At 50.0% G+C, this 20290-nt stretch overlaps 1 protein-coding gene across 2 annotated transcripts in view; it reads right to left on the bottom strand.

Moving 5' to 3' along the window:
- LOC139263097 (A-type potassium channel modulatory protein KCNIP1-like) overlaps positions 1–20003 on the bottom strand; it is a 550698-nt gene extending 530695 nt beyond the window's left edge. For both annotated transcript variants that reach the window (XM_070878641.1, XM_070878642.1), the window contains exon 1: positions 18555–20003. In XM_070878641.1, the coding sequence (XP_070734742.1) occupies positions 18555–18666 (112 nt within the window). In that variant the 5' untranslated portion in view covers positions 18667–20003. The remainder of the gene's footprint in view (positions 1–18554) is intronic.
- Positions 20004–20290: the final 287 nt, after the last annotated feature.

Genomic DNA, 20290 nt, shown 5'->3' with positions numbered 1-20290 from the left:
ACTGACTCAATGATATCACACATCATGACTCAGTGATATCCCACACCCTGACTCAGTGATATCACACACCCTGATTCAGTGATATCCCACACACAGACTCACAGTGATTTCCCACACACAGACTCCCAGTGATATCCCATACACTGACGCCCAGTGATATCCCACACACTGACTCAGTGATATCCTTCACCCTGACTCAGTGATAAACCGCACCCTAACTCAATGATATCCCACATACTGACTCAGTGATATTCCACACCATGACTCAGTGATGTCCCACTCCCTGATTCAGTGATATCCCACACACTGACTCTGTGATATCCTACAGCCTGACTCAGTGATATCCCACACACTGACTCAGTGATATCCCACACCCTGACTCAGTGATATCCCACACCCTGACTCAGTGATATCCCACACAATGAATCAGTGATATCCCACACCCTGACTCAGTGATATCCCACACCCTGACTCAGTGATATCCCACACCCTGACTCAGTGATATCCCACACTGTGACTCCCAATGAAATCCCACACCCTGATTCAGTGATACGCCACACACAGATTCTCAGTGATATCCCACAGACTGACTCAGTGATATCCCACACACAGACTCACAGTGAAATCCCACACAGAGACTCCCAGTAATATCCCACACACTAACTCAGTGATATCCCACACCCTGACTCACTGATATCCCACACCCTAACTGAATGATATCCCACACCCTAACTCAGTGATATCCCACACTGTGACTCAGTGATATCCCACCCCCTGACTCAGTGATATCCCACACTCTGACACCGTGATATCCCACACCCTGACTCGGTAATATCCCACACCCTGACTCAGTGATATCCCACACCCTGACTCGGTAATATCCCACACCCTGACTCAGTGATATCCCACACCCTGACTCAGTGATATCCCACATCCTGACTCCCAGTGATATCCCTCATCCTGACTCCCAGTGATATCCCTCATCCTGACGCCCAATTTTATGCCACACCCTGACTCAGTGATGTCCCACACACTGACTCCCAGTGATATCCCATACACTGACTCCCAGTGATAGACAACACCCTGATTCATTGATCTCCCACACACTGTCTCTGTAATATCCCACACCCTGACTCAATGATATCACACATCATGACTCAGTGATATCGCACACCCTGATTCAGTGATATCCCACACCCTGACTCCCAATGATATCCCACAGACTGACTCAGTGATATCCCACACACAGACTCACAGTGATATCCCACACACAGACTCACAGTGATATCCCATACACTGACTCCCAGTGATAGACCACACCCTGACTCAGTGATCTCCCAGACACTGACTCTGTGATATCCCACACCCTGACTCAGTGATATCCTTCAACCTGACTCAGTGATAAACCACACCCTAACTCAGTGATATCCCACACCCTAACTCAGTGATATCCCACACCCTGACTCAGTGATATCCCACACCCTGACTCAGTGATAGCCCACACCCTAACTCAGTGATATCCCACACCCTAACTCAGTGATATCCCACACCCTCACTCAGTGATATCCCACACTCTGACTCAGTGATATCCCACATCCGGACTCCCAGTGATATCCCACACCCTGATTCAGTAATATCCCATACCCTGATTCATTGATATCACACATCCTGACTCCCATTGATATCACTCATCCTGACACCCAATGATATCCCACACCCTGATTCAGTGATATCCCACATCCTGATTCAGTGATATACCACACACAGATTCTCAGTGATATCCCACAGACTGACTCAGTAACATCCCACACACAGACTCACAGTGATATCCCACACACAGACTCCCAGTGATATCCCATACACTGACTCCCAGTGATAGACCACACCCTGACTCAGTGATCTCCCAGACACTGACTCTGTGATATCCCACACCCTGACTGATTGATATCCCACACCCTTATTCAGTGATATCCCACACACTGACTTAGTGATATCCCACACCCTGACTCAGTGATATCCCACCCCCTGACTCAGTGATATTCCACACTCTGACACCGTGATATCCCACAACCTGACTCAGTGATATCCCAAACCCTGACTCAGTGATATCCCACACCCTGACTCCCAGTGTTATACGACAACCTCACTCAGTGATATCCCACACCTTGACTCAGTGATATCCCACATCCTGACTCCCAGTGAAATCCCTCATCCTGACTGATTGATATCCCACACCCTGACTCACTGATGTCCCACTCCCAGATTCAGTGATATCCCACACACTGACTCCCAGTGATATCCCACACACTGACTCAGTGATATCCCACACCATGACTCAGTGATATTCCACACCTTAAGTCAGTGATATCCCTCACACTGTCTCAGTGATATCCCACTCCCTGACTGATTGATATCCCACGCCCTGACTCAGTGATATCCCACGCCCTGACTCCCAGTGATATCCATCATCCTGACACCCAATGATATCCCACACCCTGATTCAGTGATATCCCACACCCTGACTCCCAATGATATCCCACAGACTGACTCAGTGATATCCCACACACAGACTCACAGTGATATCCCACACACAGACTCACAGTGATATCCCATACACTGACTCCCAGTGATAGACCACACCCTGACTCAGTGATCTCCCAGACACTGACTCTGTGATATCCCACACCCTGACTCAGTGATATCCTTCAACCTGACTCAGTGATAAACCACACCCTAACTCAGTGATATCCCACACCCTAACTCAGTGATATCCCACACCCTGACTCAGTGATATCCCACACCCTGACTCAGTGATATCCCACACTGTAACACAGTGATAGCCCACACCCTAACTCAGTGATATCCCACACCCTAACTCAGTGATATCCCACACCCTCACTCAGTGATATCCCACACTCTGACTCAGTGATATCCCACATCCGGACTCCCAGTGATATCCCACACCCTGATTCAGTAATATCCCATACCCTGATTCATTGATATCACACATCCTGACTCCCATTGATATCACTCATCCTGACACCCAATGATATCCCACACCCTGATTCAGTGATATCCCACATCCTGATTCAGTGATATACCACACACAGATTCTCAGTGATATCCCACAGACTGACTCAGTGACATCCCACACACAGACTCACAGTGATATCCCACACACAGACTCCCAGTGATATCCCATACACTGACTCCCAGTGATAGACCACACCCTGACTCAGTGATCTCCCAGACACTGACTCTGTGATATCCCACACCCTGACTGATTGATATCCCACACCCTTATTCAGTGATATCCCACACACTGACTTAGTGATATCCCACACCCTGACTCAGTGATATCCCACCCCCTGACTCAGTGATATTCCACACTCTGACACCGTGATATCCCACAACCTGACTCAGTGATATCCCAAACCCTGACTCAGTGATATCCCACACCCTGACTCCCAGTGTTATACGACAACCTCACTCAGTGATATCCCACACCTTGACTCAGTGATATCCCACACACTGACTCCCAGTGATATCCCACACACTGACTCAGTGATATCCCACACCATGACTCAGTGATATTCCACACCTTAAGTCAGTGATATCCCTCACACTGTCTCAGTGATATCCCACTCCCTTACTGATTGATATCCCACGCCCTGACTCAGTGATATCCCACGCCCTGACTCCCAGTGATATCCATCATCCTGACACCCAATGATATCCCACACTCTGACTCAGTGATATCCCACACCCTGACTGATTGATATCCCACACCCTTATTCAGTGATATCCCACACACTGACTTAGTGATATCCCACACCCTGACTCAGTGATATCCCACCCCCTGACTCAGTGATATTCCACACTCTGACACCGTGATATCCCACAACCTGACTCAGTGATATCCCAAACCCTGACTCAGTGATATCCCACACCCTGACTCCCAGTGTTATACGACAACCTCACTCAGTGATATCCCACACCTTGACTCAGTGATATCCCACACACTGACTCCCAGTGATATCCCACACACTGACTCAGTGATATCCCACACCATGACTCAGTGATATTCCACACCTTAAGTCAGTGATATCCCTCACACTGTCTCAGTGATATCCCACTCCCTGACTGATTGATATCCCACGCCCTGACTCAGTGATATCCCACGCCCTGACTCCCAGTGATATCCATCATCCTGACACCCAATGATATCCCACACTCTGACTCAGTGATATCCCACACCCTGACTCCCAATGATATCCCACACCCTGATTCAGTGATATACCACACACAGACTCACAGTGATATCCCACACACAGACTCACAGTGATTTCCCACACACAGACTCACAGTGATTTCCCACACACAGACTCACAGTGATATCCCATACACTGACTCCCAGTGATAGCCCACACCCTGACTCCGTGATCTCTCACACACTGACTCAGGGATAAACCGCACCTTAACTCAATGATATCCCACATCTTAACTCAGTGATATTCCACACACTTTCTCAATGATATCCCACACCCTGACTCCGTGATATCCCACAGCCTGATTCAGTGATATCCCACACCCTGACTGAGTGCTATCCCACACCCTGACTCCGTGATATCCCACAACCTGATTCAGTGATATCCCACACCCTGACTGTGTGATAACCCACACCCTGACTCCATGATATCCCACAGCCTGACTCAGTGATATTCCACATCCTGATTCCCAGTGATATCCCTCATCCTGACTCCCAGTGATATCCCTCATCCTAACGCCCAATTTTGTACCACACCCTGACTCAGTGAGGTCCCACCCCCTGACTCAGTGATATCCCACCCCTTGGACTCAGTGATATCCAACACTCTGACACCGTGATATCCCACCCCCTGACTCAGTGATATCCCACACCCTGACTCAGTGATATCCCAAACCCTGACTCAGTGATATCCCACACCCTGACTTAGTGATATTCCACACCCATACTCCATGATATCCCACACCCTGACTCCATGATATCCCACACCCTGACTCCATGATATCTCACACGCTGACTCAGTGATATCCCACATCCTGACTTTCAGTGATATCCCTCATCCTGACGCCCAATTATATGCCACACCCTGACTCAGTGATGTCCCACTCCCTGATTCAGTGATATCCCACACACTGACTCCCAGTGATATCCCACACACTGACTCAGTGATATCCCACACCCTGACTCAGTGATATTCCACACCTTAACTCAGCGATATCCCACACACTGTCGCAGTGATATCCCACTCCCTGACTGATTGATATCCCACGCCCTGACTCAGTGATATCCCACGCCCTGACTCCCAGTGATATCCATCATCCTGACACCCAATGATATCCCACACTCTGACTCAGTGATATCCCACACCCTGACTCCCAATGATATCCCACACCCTGATTCAGTGATATACCACACACAGACTCACAGTGATATCCCACACACAGACTCACAGTGATTTCCCACACACAGACTCACAGTGATTTCCCACACACAGACTCCCAGTGATATCCCATACACTGACTCCCAGTGATAGCCCACACCCTGACTCCTTGATCTCTCACACACTGACTCAGTGATAAACCGCACCTTAACTCAATGATATCCCACATCTTAACTCAGTGATATTCCACACACTTTCTCAATGATATCCCACACCCTGACTCCGTGATATCCCACAACCTGATTCAGTGATATCCCACACCCTGACTCCGTGATATCCCACAACCTGATTCAGTGATATCCCACACCCTGACTGTGTGATATCCCACACCCTGACTCCATGATATCCCACAGCCTGACTCAGTGATATTCCACATCCTGACTCCCAGTGATATCCCTCATCCTGACTCCCAGTGATATCCCTCATCCTGACGCCCAATTTTGTACCACACCCGGACTCAGTGATGTCCCACTCCCTGACTCCGTGATATCCCACACCCTGACTCCCAATGATATCCCACACCCTGACTCAGTGATATCCCACACCCTGACTGTGTGATATACCACACTGTGACTCAGTGATATCCCACCCCTGACTCAGTGATATTCCACATCCTGACTCCCAGTGATATCCCTCATCCTGACTCCCAGTGATATCCCTCATCCTGACGCCCAATTTTGTACCACACCCGGACTCAGTGATGTCCCACTCCCTGACTCCGTGATATCCCACACCCTGACTCCCAATGATATCCCACACCCTGACTCAGTGATATTCCACACCCTGACTCAGTGATATTCCACACCCTGACTCAGTGATATCCCAAACCCTGACTCAGTGATATCCCACACCCTGACTTAGTGATATTCCACACCCATACTCCATGATATCCCACACCCTGACTCCATGATATCCCACACCCTGACTCCATGATATCTCACACGCTGACTCAGTGATATCCCACATCCTGACTTTCAGTGATATCCCTCATCCTGACGCCCAATTATATGCCACACCCTGACTCAGTGATGTCCCACTCCCTGATTCAGTGATATCCCACACACTGACTCCCAGTGATATCCCACACACTGACTCAGTGATATCCCACACCCTGACTCAGTGATATTCCACACCTTAACTCAGCGATATCCCACACACTGTCGCAGTGATATCCCACTCCCTGACTGATTGATATCCCACGCCCTGACTCAGTGATATCCCACGCCCTGACTCCCAGTGATATCCATCATCCTGACACCCAATGATATCCCACACTCTGACTCAGTGATATCCCACACCCTGACTCCCAATGATATCCCACACCCTGATTCAGTGATATACCACACACAGACTCACAGTGATATCCCACACACAGACTCACAGTGATTTCCCACACACAGACTCACAGTGATTTCCCACACACAGACTCCCAGTGATATCCCATACACTGACTCCCAGTGATAGCCCACACCCTGACTCCGTGATCTCTCACACACTGACTCAGTGATAAACCGCACCTTAACTCAATGATATCCCACATCTTAACTCAGTGATATTCCACACACTTTCTCAATGATATCCCACACCCTGACTCCGTGATATCCCACAACCTGATTCAGTGATATCCCACACCCTGACTCCGTGATATCCCACAACCTGATTCAGTGATATCCCACACCCTGACTGTGTGATATCCCACACCCTGACTCCATGATATCCCACAGCCTGACTCAGTGATATTCCACATCCTGACTCCCAGTGATATCCCTCATCCTGACTCCCAGTGATATTCCTAATCCTGACGCCCAATTTTGTACCACACCCGGACTCAGTGATGTCCCACTCCCTGACTCCGTGATATCCCACACCCTGACTCCCAATGATATCCCACACCCTGACTCAGTGATATCCCACACCCTGACTGTGTGATATACCACACTGTGACTCAGTGATATCCCACCCCTGACTCAGTGATATTCCACATCCTGACTCCCAGTGATATCCCTCATCCTGACTCCCAGTGATATCCCTCATCCTGACGCCCAATTTTGTTCCACACCCTGACTCAGTGATGTCCCACTCCCTGACTCCGTGATATCCCACACCCTGACTTCCAATGATATCCCACACCCTGACTCAGTGATATCCCACACCCTGACTCAGTGATATCCCACACCCTGACTCAGTGATATTCCACACCCTGACTCAGTGATATCCCACACCCTGACTCAGTGATATCCCACACCCTGACTCAGTGATAGCCCACACCCTGACTCAGTGATATTCCACACCCTGACTCAGTGATATTCCACACCCTGACTCAGTGATATCCCACACCCTGACTCAGTGATATTCCACACCCTGACTCAGTGATATTCCACACCCTGACTCAGTGATATCCCACACCCTGACTCAGTGATATCCCACACCCTGACTCAGTGATATCCCACACCCTGACTCAGTGATATTCCACACCCTGACTCTGTGATATTCCACACCCTGACTCAGTGATATCCCACACCCTGACTCAGTGATATCCCACACCCTGACTCAGTGACATCTCACATCCTGACTCCCAGTGATATCCGACAACCTCACTCAATGATATCCCACCCCCTGACTCAGTGATATCCCACCCCCTGGACTCAGTGATATCCAACACTCTGACACCGTGATATCCCACCCCCTGACTCAGTGATTTCCCACACTCTGACACCGTGATATCCCACACCCTGACTCAGTGATATCCCAAACCCTGACTCAGTGATATCCCACACCCTGACTCAGTGATATTCCACACCCATACTCCATGATATCCCTCACCCTGACGCCCAATTATATGCCACACCCTGACTCAGTGATGTCCCACTCCCTGATTCAGTGATATCCCACACACTGACTCCCAGTGATATTCCACACCTTAACTCAGCGATATCCCACACACTGTCGCAGTGATATCCCACTCGCTGACTGATTGATATCCCACGCCCTGACTCAGTGATATCCCACGCCCTGACTCCCAGTAATATCCATCATCCTGACACCCAATGATATCCCACACTCTGACTCAGTGATATCCCACACCCTGACTCAGTGATATCCCACACCCTGACTCCAAATGATATCCCACACCCTGATTCAGTGATATACCACACACAGACTCTCAGTGATATCCCACACACAGACTCACAGTGATATCCCATGCACTGACTCCCAGTGATAGCCCACACCCTGACTCCGTGATCTCCCACACACTGACTCAGTGATATCCTTCACCCTGACTCAGTGATAAACCGCACCCTAACTCAGTGATATCCCACACCCTGACTCCGTGATATCCCACAGCCTGATTCAGTGATATCCCACACCCTGACTGAGTGCTATCCCACACCCTGACTCCGTGATATCCCACAACCTGATTCAGTGATATCCCACACCCTGACTGTGTGATTTCCCACACCCTGACTCCATGATATCCCACAGCCTGACTCAGTGATATTCCACATCCTGACTCCCAGTGATATCCCTCATCCTGACTCCCAGTGATATCCCTCATCCTGACGCCCAATTTTGTACCACACCCTGACTCCGTGATCTCCCACACACTTACTCAGTCATATCTTTCACCCTGACTCAGTGATAAACCGCACCCTAACTCAATGATATCCCACACACTTTCTCAGTGATATCCCACACCCTTTCTCCGTGATATCCCACTCCCTGATTCAGTGATATTCCACACACTGACTCAGTGATATCCCACACCCTGACTCAGTGATATCCCACAACCTCACTCATTGACATCCCACAACCTCACTCATTGACATCCCACACCCTGACTCAGTGATATCCCACACCCTCACTCAGTGATATCTCATCCCCTGTCTCAGTGATATCCCACACTCTGACTCAGTGATATCCCACATCCGGACCCCCAGTGATATCCCACACCCTGACTCAACGATATCCCAAGACCTGACTCTGTGTTATCTCACACCCTAACTCAGTGATATCCCACACACTGACTCAGTGATATCCCACACCCTGACTCAGTGATATCCCACACACTGAGTCAGTGATATCCCACACAATGACTCAGTGATATCCCACACCCTGACTCAGTGATATCCCACAATTTGACAGTGATATCCCACACCCTGACTGTGTGATATCCCACACGCTGACTCCATGATATCACACAGCGTGACTCAGTGATATCCCTCATCCTGATGCCCAATTATGTACCACACCCTGACTCAGTGATGTCCCACTCCCTGATTCAGTGATATCCCACACCCTAACTCACTGATATTCCACACTCTAACTCAGTGATATCCCACACTGTGACTCAGTGATATCCCACATCCGGACCCCCAGTGATATCCCACACACTGACTCAGTGATATCCCACAGACTGACTCAGTGATATCCCACATCCGGACTCCCAGTGATATTCCACTCACTGACTCCCAGTGATATTTCACACACTGATTCAGTGATATCCCACACTCTGACTCAGTGATATCCCACATCCGGAACCCCAGTGATATCCCACACCCTGACTCAGTGATATCTCACACCCTAACTCAGTGATATTCCACACACTGACTCAGTGATATCCACACTCTGACTCAGTGATATCCCACATCCGGACTCACAGTGATATCCCACACACTGACTCAGTGATATACGACACACAGACTCTCAGTGATATCCCACAGACTGACTCAGTGATATCCCACACACAGACTCACAGTGATATTCCATAGACTGAATCCCAGTGACAGCCCACATCCTGACTCCGTGATCTCCCACACACTGACTTTGTGATATCCCACACCCTGTCTCAGTGATATCCTTCACCCTGAATCAATGATAAACCACACCCTAACTCAGTGATATCCCACACACTGACTCAATGATATCACACACCATGACTCAGTGATATCCCACATCCTGACTCAGTGATATCCCACACACTTTCTCAGTGATATCCCACACACTGACTAAGTGATATCCCACAGCCTGACTCAGTGATATCCCACAGCCTGACTCAGTGACATCCCACAGCCTGACTCCCAGTGATATCCGACACCCTGACTCAGTGATATCCCACACCCTGACTCAGTGATATCCCACACCCTGATTCCGTGACATCTCACATTCTGACTCCCAGTGATATGCAACACCCTGACTCAGTGATATCCCACACCCTGACTTAGTGATACCCCACATCCTGACTTCCAGTGATATCCCTCATCCTGATGTCCAATTATATACCACACCCTGATTCAGTGATGTCCCATTCCCTGATTCAGTGATATCCCACACCCTGACTCCCAATGATATCCCACACACTGATTCAGTGATTTCCCACACCCTGACTTAGTGATACCCCACATCCTGACTTCCAGTGATATCCCTCATCCTGATGTCCAATTATATACCACACCCTGATTCAGTGATGTCTCATTCCCTGATTCAGTGATATCCCACACCCTGACTCCCAATGATATCCCACACACTGATTCAGTGATTTCCCACACCCTGACTCAGTGATATTCCACACCCTGACCCAGTGATATCTCACACCCTGATTCAGTGATGTACCACACCTTAACTCATTGATATCCCACATCCTGTCTCAGTGATATCCCACTCCCTGATTCATTGATATCCCATGCCCTGACTCAGTGATATCCCACACCCTGACACCCAATGATATCCCACACCCTGACTCCCAGTGATATCCCACACCCTGGTTCAATGATATACCACACACAGACTGACTCATTGATATTCCACAGACTGACTCAGTGATATCCCACACACAAACTCACCGTGATATCCCACACACAGACTCCCAGTGATATCCCACACCCTAACTCACTGATATCCCACACTCTAACTCAGTGATATCCCACACTGTGACTCAGTGATATCCCACACCCTAACTCAGTGATATCCCACACCCTCACTCAGTGATATCTCAATCCTGTCTCAGTGATATCCCACACGCTGACTCAGTGATATCCCACATCCGGACCCCCAGTGATATCCCACAACCTGACTCTGTGACATCTCACACCCTAACTCAGTGATATCCCAAACACTGACTCAGTGATATCCCACACCCTGACTCAGTGATATCCCACACCCTGATTCAGTGATAGACCACACACAGACTCTCAGTGATATCCCACAGACTGACTCAATGATATCCCAAACACTGACTCAGTGATATCCCACACCCTGACTCAGTGATATCCAACACCTTGACTCAGTGATATCCCACACCCTGACTCAGTGATATCCCACACCCTGACTCCAAATGATATCCCACACCCTGATTCAGTGATATACCACACACAGACTCTCAGTGATATCCCACACACAGACTCACAGTGATATCCCATGCACTGACTCCCAGTGATAGCCCACACCCTGACTCCGTGATCTCCCACACACTGACTCAGTGATATCCTTCACCCTGACTCAGTGATAAACCGCACCCTAACTCAGTGATATCCCACACCCTGACTCCGTGATATCCCACAACCTGATTCAGTGATATCCCACACCCTGACTGTGTGATTTCCCACACCCTGACTCCATGATATCCCACAGCCTGACTCAGTGATATTCCACATCCTGACTCCCAGTGATATCCCTCATCCTGACTCCCAGTGATATCCCTCATCCTGACGCCCAATTTTGTACCACACCCTGACTCCGTGATCTCCCACACACTTACTCAGTCATATCTTTCACCCTGACTCAGTGATAAACCGCACCCTAACTCAATGATATCCCACACACTTTCTCAGTGATATCCCACACCCTTTCTCCGTGATATCCCACTCCCTGATTCAGTGATATTCCACACACTGACTCAGTGATATCCCACACCCTGACTCAGTGATATCCCACAACCTCACTCATTGACATCCCACAACCTCACTCATTGACATCCCACACCCTGACTCAGTGATATCCCACACCCTCACTCAGTGATATCTCATCCCCTGTCTCAGTGATATCCCACACTCTGACTCAGTGATATCCCACATCCGGACCCCCAGTGATATCCCACACCCTGACTCAACGATATCCCAAGACCTGACTCTGTGTTATCTCACACCCTAACTCAGTGATATCCCACACACTGACTCAGTGATATCCCACACCCTGACTCAGTGATATCCCACACACTGAGTCAGTGATATCCCACACAATGACTCAGTGATATCCCACACCCTGACTCAGTGATATCCCACAATTTGACAGTGATATCCCACACCCTGACTGTGTGATATCCCACACGCTGACTCCATGATATCACACAGCGTGACTCAGTGATATCCCTCATCCTGATGCCCAATTATGTACCACACCCTGACTCAGTGATGTCCCACTCCCTGATTCAGTGATATCCCACACCCTAACTCACTGATATCCCACACTCTAACTCAGTGATATCCCACACTGTGACTCAGTGATATCCCACATCCGGACCCCCAGTGATATCCCACACACTGACTCAGTGATATCCCACAGACTGACTCAGTGATATCCCACATCCGGACTCCCAGTGATATTCCACTCACTGACTCCCAGTGATATTTCACACACTGACTCAGTGATATCCCACACTCTGACTCAGTGATATCCCACATCCGGAACCCCAGTGATATCCCACACCCTGACTCAGTGATATCTCACACCCTAACTCAGTGATATTCCACACACTGACTCAGTGATATCCACACTCTGACTCAGTGATATCCCACATCCGGACTCACAGTGATATCCCACACACTGACTCAGTGATATACGACACACAGACTCTCAGTGATATCCCACAGACTGACTCAGTGATATCCCACACACAGACTCACAGTGATATTCCATAGACTGAATCCCAGTGACAGCCCACATCCTGACTCCGTGATCTCCCACACACTGACTTTGTGATATCCCACACCCTGTCTCAGTGATATCCTTCACCCTGAATCAATGATAAACCACACCCTAACTCAGTGATATCCCACACACTGACTCAATGATATCACACACCATGACTCAGTGATATCCCACATCCTGACTCAGTGATATCCCACACACTTTCTCAGTGATATCCCACACACTGACTAAGTGATATCCCACAGCCTGACTCAGTGATATCCCACAGCCTGACTCAGTGATATCCCACAGCCTGACTCCCAGTGATATCCGACACCCTGACTCAGTGATATCCCACACCCTGACTCAGTGATATCCCACACCCTGATTCCGTGACATCTCACATTCTGACTCCCAGTGATATCCCTCATCCTGATGTCCAATTATATACCACACCCTGATTCAGTGATGTCCCATTCCCTGATTCAGTGATATCCCACACCCTGACTCCCAATGATATCCCACACACTGATTCAGTGATTTCCCACACCCTGACTTAGTGATACCCCACATCCTGACTTCCAGTGATATCCCTCATCCTGATGTCCAATTATATACCACACCCTGATTCAGTGATGTCTCATTCCCTGATTCAGTGATATCCCACACCCTGACTCCCAATGATATCCCACACACTGATTCAGTGATTTCCCACACCCTGACTCAGTGATATTCCACACCCTGACCCAGTGATATCTCACACCCTGATTCAGTGATGTACCACACCTTAACTCATTGATATCCCACATCCTGTCTCAGTGATATCCCACTCCCTGATTCATTGATATCCCATGCCCTGACTCAGTGATATCCCACACCCTGACACCCAATGATATCCCACACCCTGACTCCCAGTGATATCCCACACCCTGGTTCAATGATATACCACACACAGACTGACTCATTGATATTCCACAGACTGACTCAGTGATATCCCACACACAAACTCACCGTGATATCCCACACACAGACTCCCAGTGATATCCCACACCCTAACTCACTGATATCCCACACTCTAACTCAGTGATATCCCACACTGTGACTCAGTGATATCCCAAACCCTAACTCAGTGATATCCCACACCCTCACTCAGTGATATCTCAATCCTGTCTCAGTGATATCCCACACGCTGACTCAGTGATATCCCACATCCGGACCCCCAGTGATATCCCACAACCTGACTCTGTGACATCTCACACCCTAACTCAGTGATATCCCAAACACTGACTCAGTGATATCCCACACCCTGACTCAGTGATATCCCACACCCTGATTCAGTGATAGACCACACACAGACTCTCAGTGATATCCCACAGACTGACTCAATGATATCCCAAACACTGACTCAGTGATATCCCACACCCTGACTCAGTGATATCCAACACCTTGACTCAGTGATATCCCACACTCTGACTCAGTGATATCTGACAATTTGACTTTGTGATATCCCACACCCTGACTGTGTGATATCCCACACCCTGACTCAGTAATATCCCACAGCCTGACTCAGTGACATCTCACATCCTGACTCCCAGTAATATCCGACACCCTGACTTAGTCATATCCCACACCCTGATTCAGTGATATCCCACATCCTGACTCCCAATGATATCCCACACCATGACTCAGTGATATCCCACACGCTGACTCAGTGATATCCCACACCCTTACTCAGTGTTATCCCACACTGTGACTCAGTGATATCCCACACCCTGTCTCAGTGATATCCCACTCCCTGACTAATTGATATCCTACGCCCTGACTCAGTGATATCCCACACCCTGACTCCCAGTGATATCCCACACCCTGATTCAGTGATATCCCACACCCTGTCTCAGTGATATCCCACTCCCTGATTTAGTGATATACCACACCCTAACTCAGTGATATCCCACACCCTGACACCCAGTGATATCCCACACCCTGATTCAGTGATATACCACACACAGACTGACTCAGTGATATTCCACAGACTGACTCAGTGATATCCCACACACAAACTCACAGTGATATCCCACACACTGACTCCCAGTGATATCCCACATCCTGACTCCCAGTGATATCCCTCATCCTGATGCCCAATTATATACCACACCTGACTCAGTGATATCCCACACCCTAACTCAGTGCTATCCCACATCCTAACTCAGTGTTATCCCACACTGTGACTCAGTGATATCCCACAACCTGACTCAGTGATATCTCACACCCTGACTCGGTGATATCCCACACCCTGACTCAGTGATATCCCACATCCTGACTCCCAATGATATCCCACACCCTGACTCAGTGATATCCCTCACCCTGACTCAGTGATATCCCACACCCTGACTCAGTGATATCCCACATCCTGACTCCCAATGATATCCCACACCCTGACTCAGTGATATCGCACACCCTGACTCAGTGATATCCCACACCCTGACTCAGTGATATCCCACACCCTGACTCCCAATGATATCCCACACTCTGACTCCGTGATATCCCTCACCCTATGTTGTTTGAAGGTCTCTGTCCCTGCTGAGGCAAGTTTAAAGTGAGTCTCCTGTGTACTGCTATATGAGACAATGTTACATCGTCCTTCCACAAATATTTCACAACAATTCACAAACATGGTCCTATGCAGCTGGATCATGATATCAGTCCAAGTGTTGTTTGTGCTGATACGTCCCCTGCTAACTGGAGCTCCAGCCTCTCACTGACTGTTGCTAATCCATCATGCCTCAATCTATTTACGTACCTCATTGGCAAATATGATGCGCTGGAGGTTTTATTTTGGGACATTGCACTAATGCCCGCTTGGTGTGGGTCCTACAGAAGCTCTTCTCATCCTTCACACTCCTTCTGCTGTCACTTTGATAGAGCACAGGCACTGCACTTACACATATAACCCACCAACTATCACACACAGCTGCTATTTTTATTCAACCACTCTTCTCGTGTCCCTGAGTAAGCCCTAGTTACAATCGAATGCACTTCATATTGTGAGCAACGTGTGTCCCAGCAGACAGGAGGAGGCAGCGGGGGTGGCGGTGGGGGGGGAACGCGACGCATGGGGGCAGCGGCCGGCGGGGAGGGGCAGAGAGGTGGAGGTGCCAGGGCCGGGTGGAAGGGGCAGGGGGCAGTGGCGGGGGGGGTGGGGATGTCGGGGTCGGCGGGGGGGAAGGTGGGTCATCGGGCCGAGGACAGGGTGATGGAGTTGCTGGGGCCCGGGATGGGGGTGGGGGTACATGGGTCCAGGGCCGAGATGGGGCCGGCGGGAGGGAGGCAGGGGGCGGGGCTGGAGGGTGTGCAGTGGGCTGGGGGAGATGTGGGGGGCAGGGTGCCGGGAAGGAGGGGGGCAGGGTGCCGGGAGGGTATGGGGGCAGGGGGGAGTGGGCCAGGGGTCCGGGGGGAGGGGGCAGAGTTCCAGGGGAAGGGCTGCAGTGGGTCGGCGGGGTAGGGGAGCAGGGGGCCGGGGGGAGTGGGGAGAAAGAGGGAGGCTGGTGGTGAGACCAGGGGTGGACAGTGGGCTGGGGGTGTGTGGGGTAGAGGCTCGGGGGGGTGTGGGGCAGGGGGCCGGGGAGGGGTGTGGGACAGTGGGCCGGGGGGAGGGTTCAGAGGGCCGGAGTGGTGTGGGGGGCCAGGGGAGGGAGCGGGACAGGGGACCAGTGGTGGGACAGGGGACCAGAGTTCTGTGGGACAGGGGGCCGTGGGTGTGTGGGACAGGGGGCCGGGGGTGTGTGGGACAGGGGACCGGCGGGTGGGACAGGGGACTGGTGGAGAGGGGACAGGGGTCGGGTGTGACCGTATGACTGGGGACCGGGGCCTGGAATCGTGCTGTCACAGTAATGGGTTTGGATGGGTCTCTGAGCCAAACACTGGGGTGCTAGGCACACTGTCATGGACAGGAGGTTTGCCTTGTGAAACAGATTTCTGCTGCACACCCGCACGAGGATAAACAAGCATTGTTTGTTTAGCTGGCAATAAACCTGTCAATGGTGACACAATGGCCTCCATATTAACCCGTCCATGATCTGTGGGAGAAGGTCAGGCGAGGATTAAAAGTTAAAGATCGGGGAAGGTTTGCCCAACCCTCCGCTTTGCCCTGCTGCCATGGAGAGGCGGCACGCTTCATCAACATATTGAAATCTGGCTGTCATGGTGCAATTTACATTCAACAGTTGCCGCACCGGTATCCCGGGCCGCTGGAATCCCGGCTGGGAGTGGGAGACTGGAGCTTGCAGCTCAAAATGCGCCGTGCCTGTATCATCAGGAGCACTTACCCACCCCCCAACCCCACCCCACCTTCGGCCTCCCCTCTGCCAATCGCAGCCTCTCTCCCCCTCCCTGCTGTTCTCGGTGACCAGCCATCGGCAGCCAAGCCCAGATCCCGAGACCCCCCCACCCATCGCCCCCTCCCTCCCGGTTACGGGCTCTGATTCCTCCCCTACTTGCTGCACCAAGCCCCGATCTCTCCAGACCTCAAGGGTCCCCGGCTGTGGCCTCCTACCACAGGATTGGTCAATCTGGCCGGGAAACAGACGAAGGAAATGATGATGAGATCCGTGCCGTTAATATCGGCTGGTCCTGCATCTTGCCGGGTTTCCCCCTCACTCTCCCCCCACTCCCTCCCTTGGCTTCTCCGTAAATATCGGGGCCCATCTGTAATAATTCTACACAACTCGGCAGTGTCCCACTGACATTCTGCACAAGCAGAGCCCGAGTTCCTTTCTTTACAGTGAGAGCAATGCTGTTGAGTTAGAAATGTGCCATGCGATCAATCCGTCCCATTTACAGGAGGTGCTGCATTTTTTTAAATTGAAAGCCTTTCTGAAATAGAAAGCTGATGTGGATTTTCCCGCGCTGGGGAAACACTGGCCCGACAGCCAAGACCCGTCTGTCTCGCCGCACAGACTGAGACACCGTTAGCGGACAGGGATCGAGCCCTTCATACAATGGCAACTACACGTGAGAATGTCTCGCAGAAGTAGGAAGCCAATAAACGATTAAAAATCCCCGGGAACAGCCGAGAGCTGGTCGCAGTACAACTGCGACACACTCTGTTAAACTCTTTACAAAATAAGAACTGGAGCAGGCATAGAAACAAGTGAGAGGCTCACTTACTGTCAGAGAAATCAATAAGTCCAAGAAAGTGTAGCAGTTTCACTGACGTGCACACTACCACCACGATTCCCAGCGTCTGCAGCCCCTCTGACTCCCCTTTGATATTCAGCATTCTTCCAAGTACTTGAACGGGAGGCGCAGCTTTCCAGTCATCACAAGCTGCTGAGTGTAATCCCAGGAACCTCTTCTAACTTCGAGCACCCTCTCTCCAAACTGCAGCCACTTCTCCTCCCTCCTCCACAACAGTGTAACTCTCTCTCTATCTCTCCCACGCTCTCTCACTCTGCCTTTCTGCTCTCTATCTCTCTCTCTGCCTGATTCCCTCCTCTCACTCTCTATTTCTCTCTCTCTATCTCTGTCTGTCTCTTATTCTCTATTTCGCTCTGTTTCCAACTCGCCCTGCCTGTCTATCTCTCTCACTCTCTCTCCCTGTGTCTATCTCTATCTTTAGCTCTCTGCTTCCCTCTCACTCTGTCTTTCTCTCTCTTTCTCCCAATCTCTCTCTCTCTCTGTCTCCCTCTGTTACTCTCTCTTTTTCGATCTCTATCTCTCTCTGTCTCCCTCACACTGTCTTTCTCTATCTTTCTCTCTCTCACTCTATCTCTATCTCTCACTGTTTCACTCTATTTCCCTCTCTCTCTCTCTCACTCTCTCTGTCTCACTCTCTCTCTCTGTCTCTATCTCTCTCTTCACTCTCTCTGTCTACCCCTCTCTCTGTCTCACGCTCTCTCTCTGTCTCCCTCGCTCTCTCTGTCTCACTCTCGCTCTCGGTCTCACTCTCGCTCTCTCACTCTCTCTGTCTGTCTCATTATCTCTCTATCTCTATCTCTGCTCTCTCTCTCTGTTTTCCTCTCTCTGTCTCTCTCTTTCTCTGTCTCACTCTCTCTGTCTCCCTCTGTCTCTCTCTTTCTCTCACTCTCTCTGTCTCTCACTCTCTCTCTCTCTCTCCCTGTCTCTCACTCTCTGTGTCTCTCTATCTCTGCTCTCTCTCTGTCTGTCTCTCAGTCTCTGTCTCTGTCTCTCTCTCTGTCTCTCTCTACCTCTACTCTCCCTCTCTCTCTCTGTCTCTCAATCTCTGTCTCTCTCTCTCTTTGTCTTGATCTCTCCCTCTGTCTCACTCTCTCTGTCTCTGTCTGTTTCTCTCTGTCTCTCACTCTCTGTCTCTCTCTCTCTGTCTCACTCTCTGTGTGTGTGTCTCTCTCTCTCTCTCTGTCTGTCTCTCTCTCTCTGTCTGTCTCTCTCTGTGTCTCTCTGTCTCTGCTCTCTCTCTCTGTGCTCTCTGCCTGTCTTTCTGTTTCCCTCCTTACCCGTGGGTCTCTCTTTCTCCCTCTCTCTTTCTCTTTCTCACTCTCTTGCCAAACTTGCTTCAAAGCTAAGATTCAGTCAACCGCAGCAGCCCACTGCCTGCCTCCTGTGTTGGGAACATGTTGTAGCTCCCTCTGTAGTCATTTGTTCTGTAATACACTGCAAACACAGCAGTCTGTACCTCTCGCTCCCAGCAGCAGCAATAAATATACTCCCAAACCCTGCCCTTTGAAATATGGATTTCTCTGCTTGCAAGACATTTATTGGCCCCAATCCAAATAATGTCACATAAACAAAAAACAAAAATAAATACCCAACCCCAACGGTATTTTTTCAATAGTTTTTCTTAAAGTATGAGACACCTGTTTCGGTGTACTTTATGACAGTTACTGAACACTATTATCCGTGCAATTTAATGTAGGTAAGTATGA

This window comes from Pristiophorus japonicus, chromosome 4, assembly GCF_044704955.1.
Source record: "Pristiophorus japonicus isolate sPriJap1 chromosome 4, sPriJap1.hap1, whole genome shotgun sequence".
Classification (NCBI taxonomy): Eukaryota; Metazoa; Chordata; class Chondrichthyes; family Pristiophoridae; genus Pristiophorus; species Pristiophorus japonicus.
The sequence above is the reverse complement of the archived record's forward strand: the minus strand, read 5'-3'. Positions and strand labels throughout refer to the sequence as shown.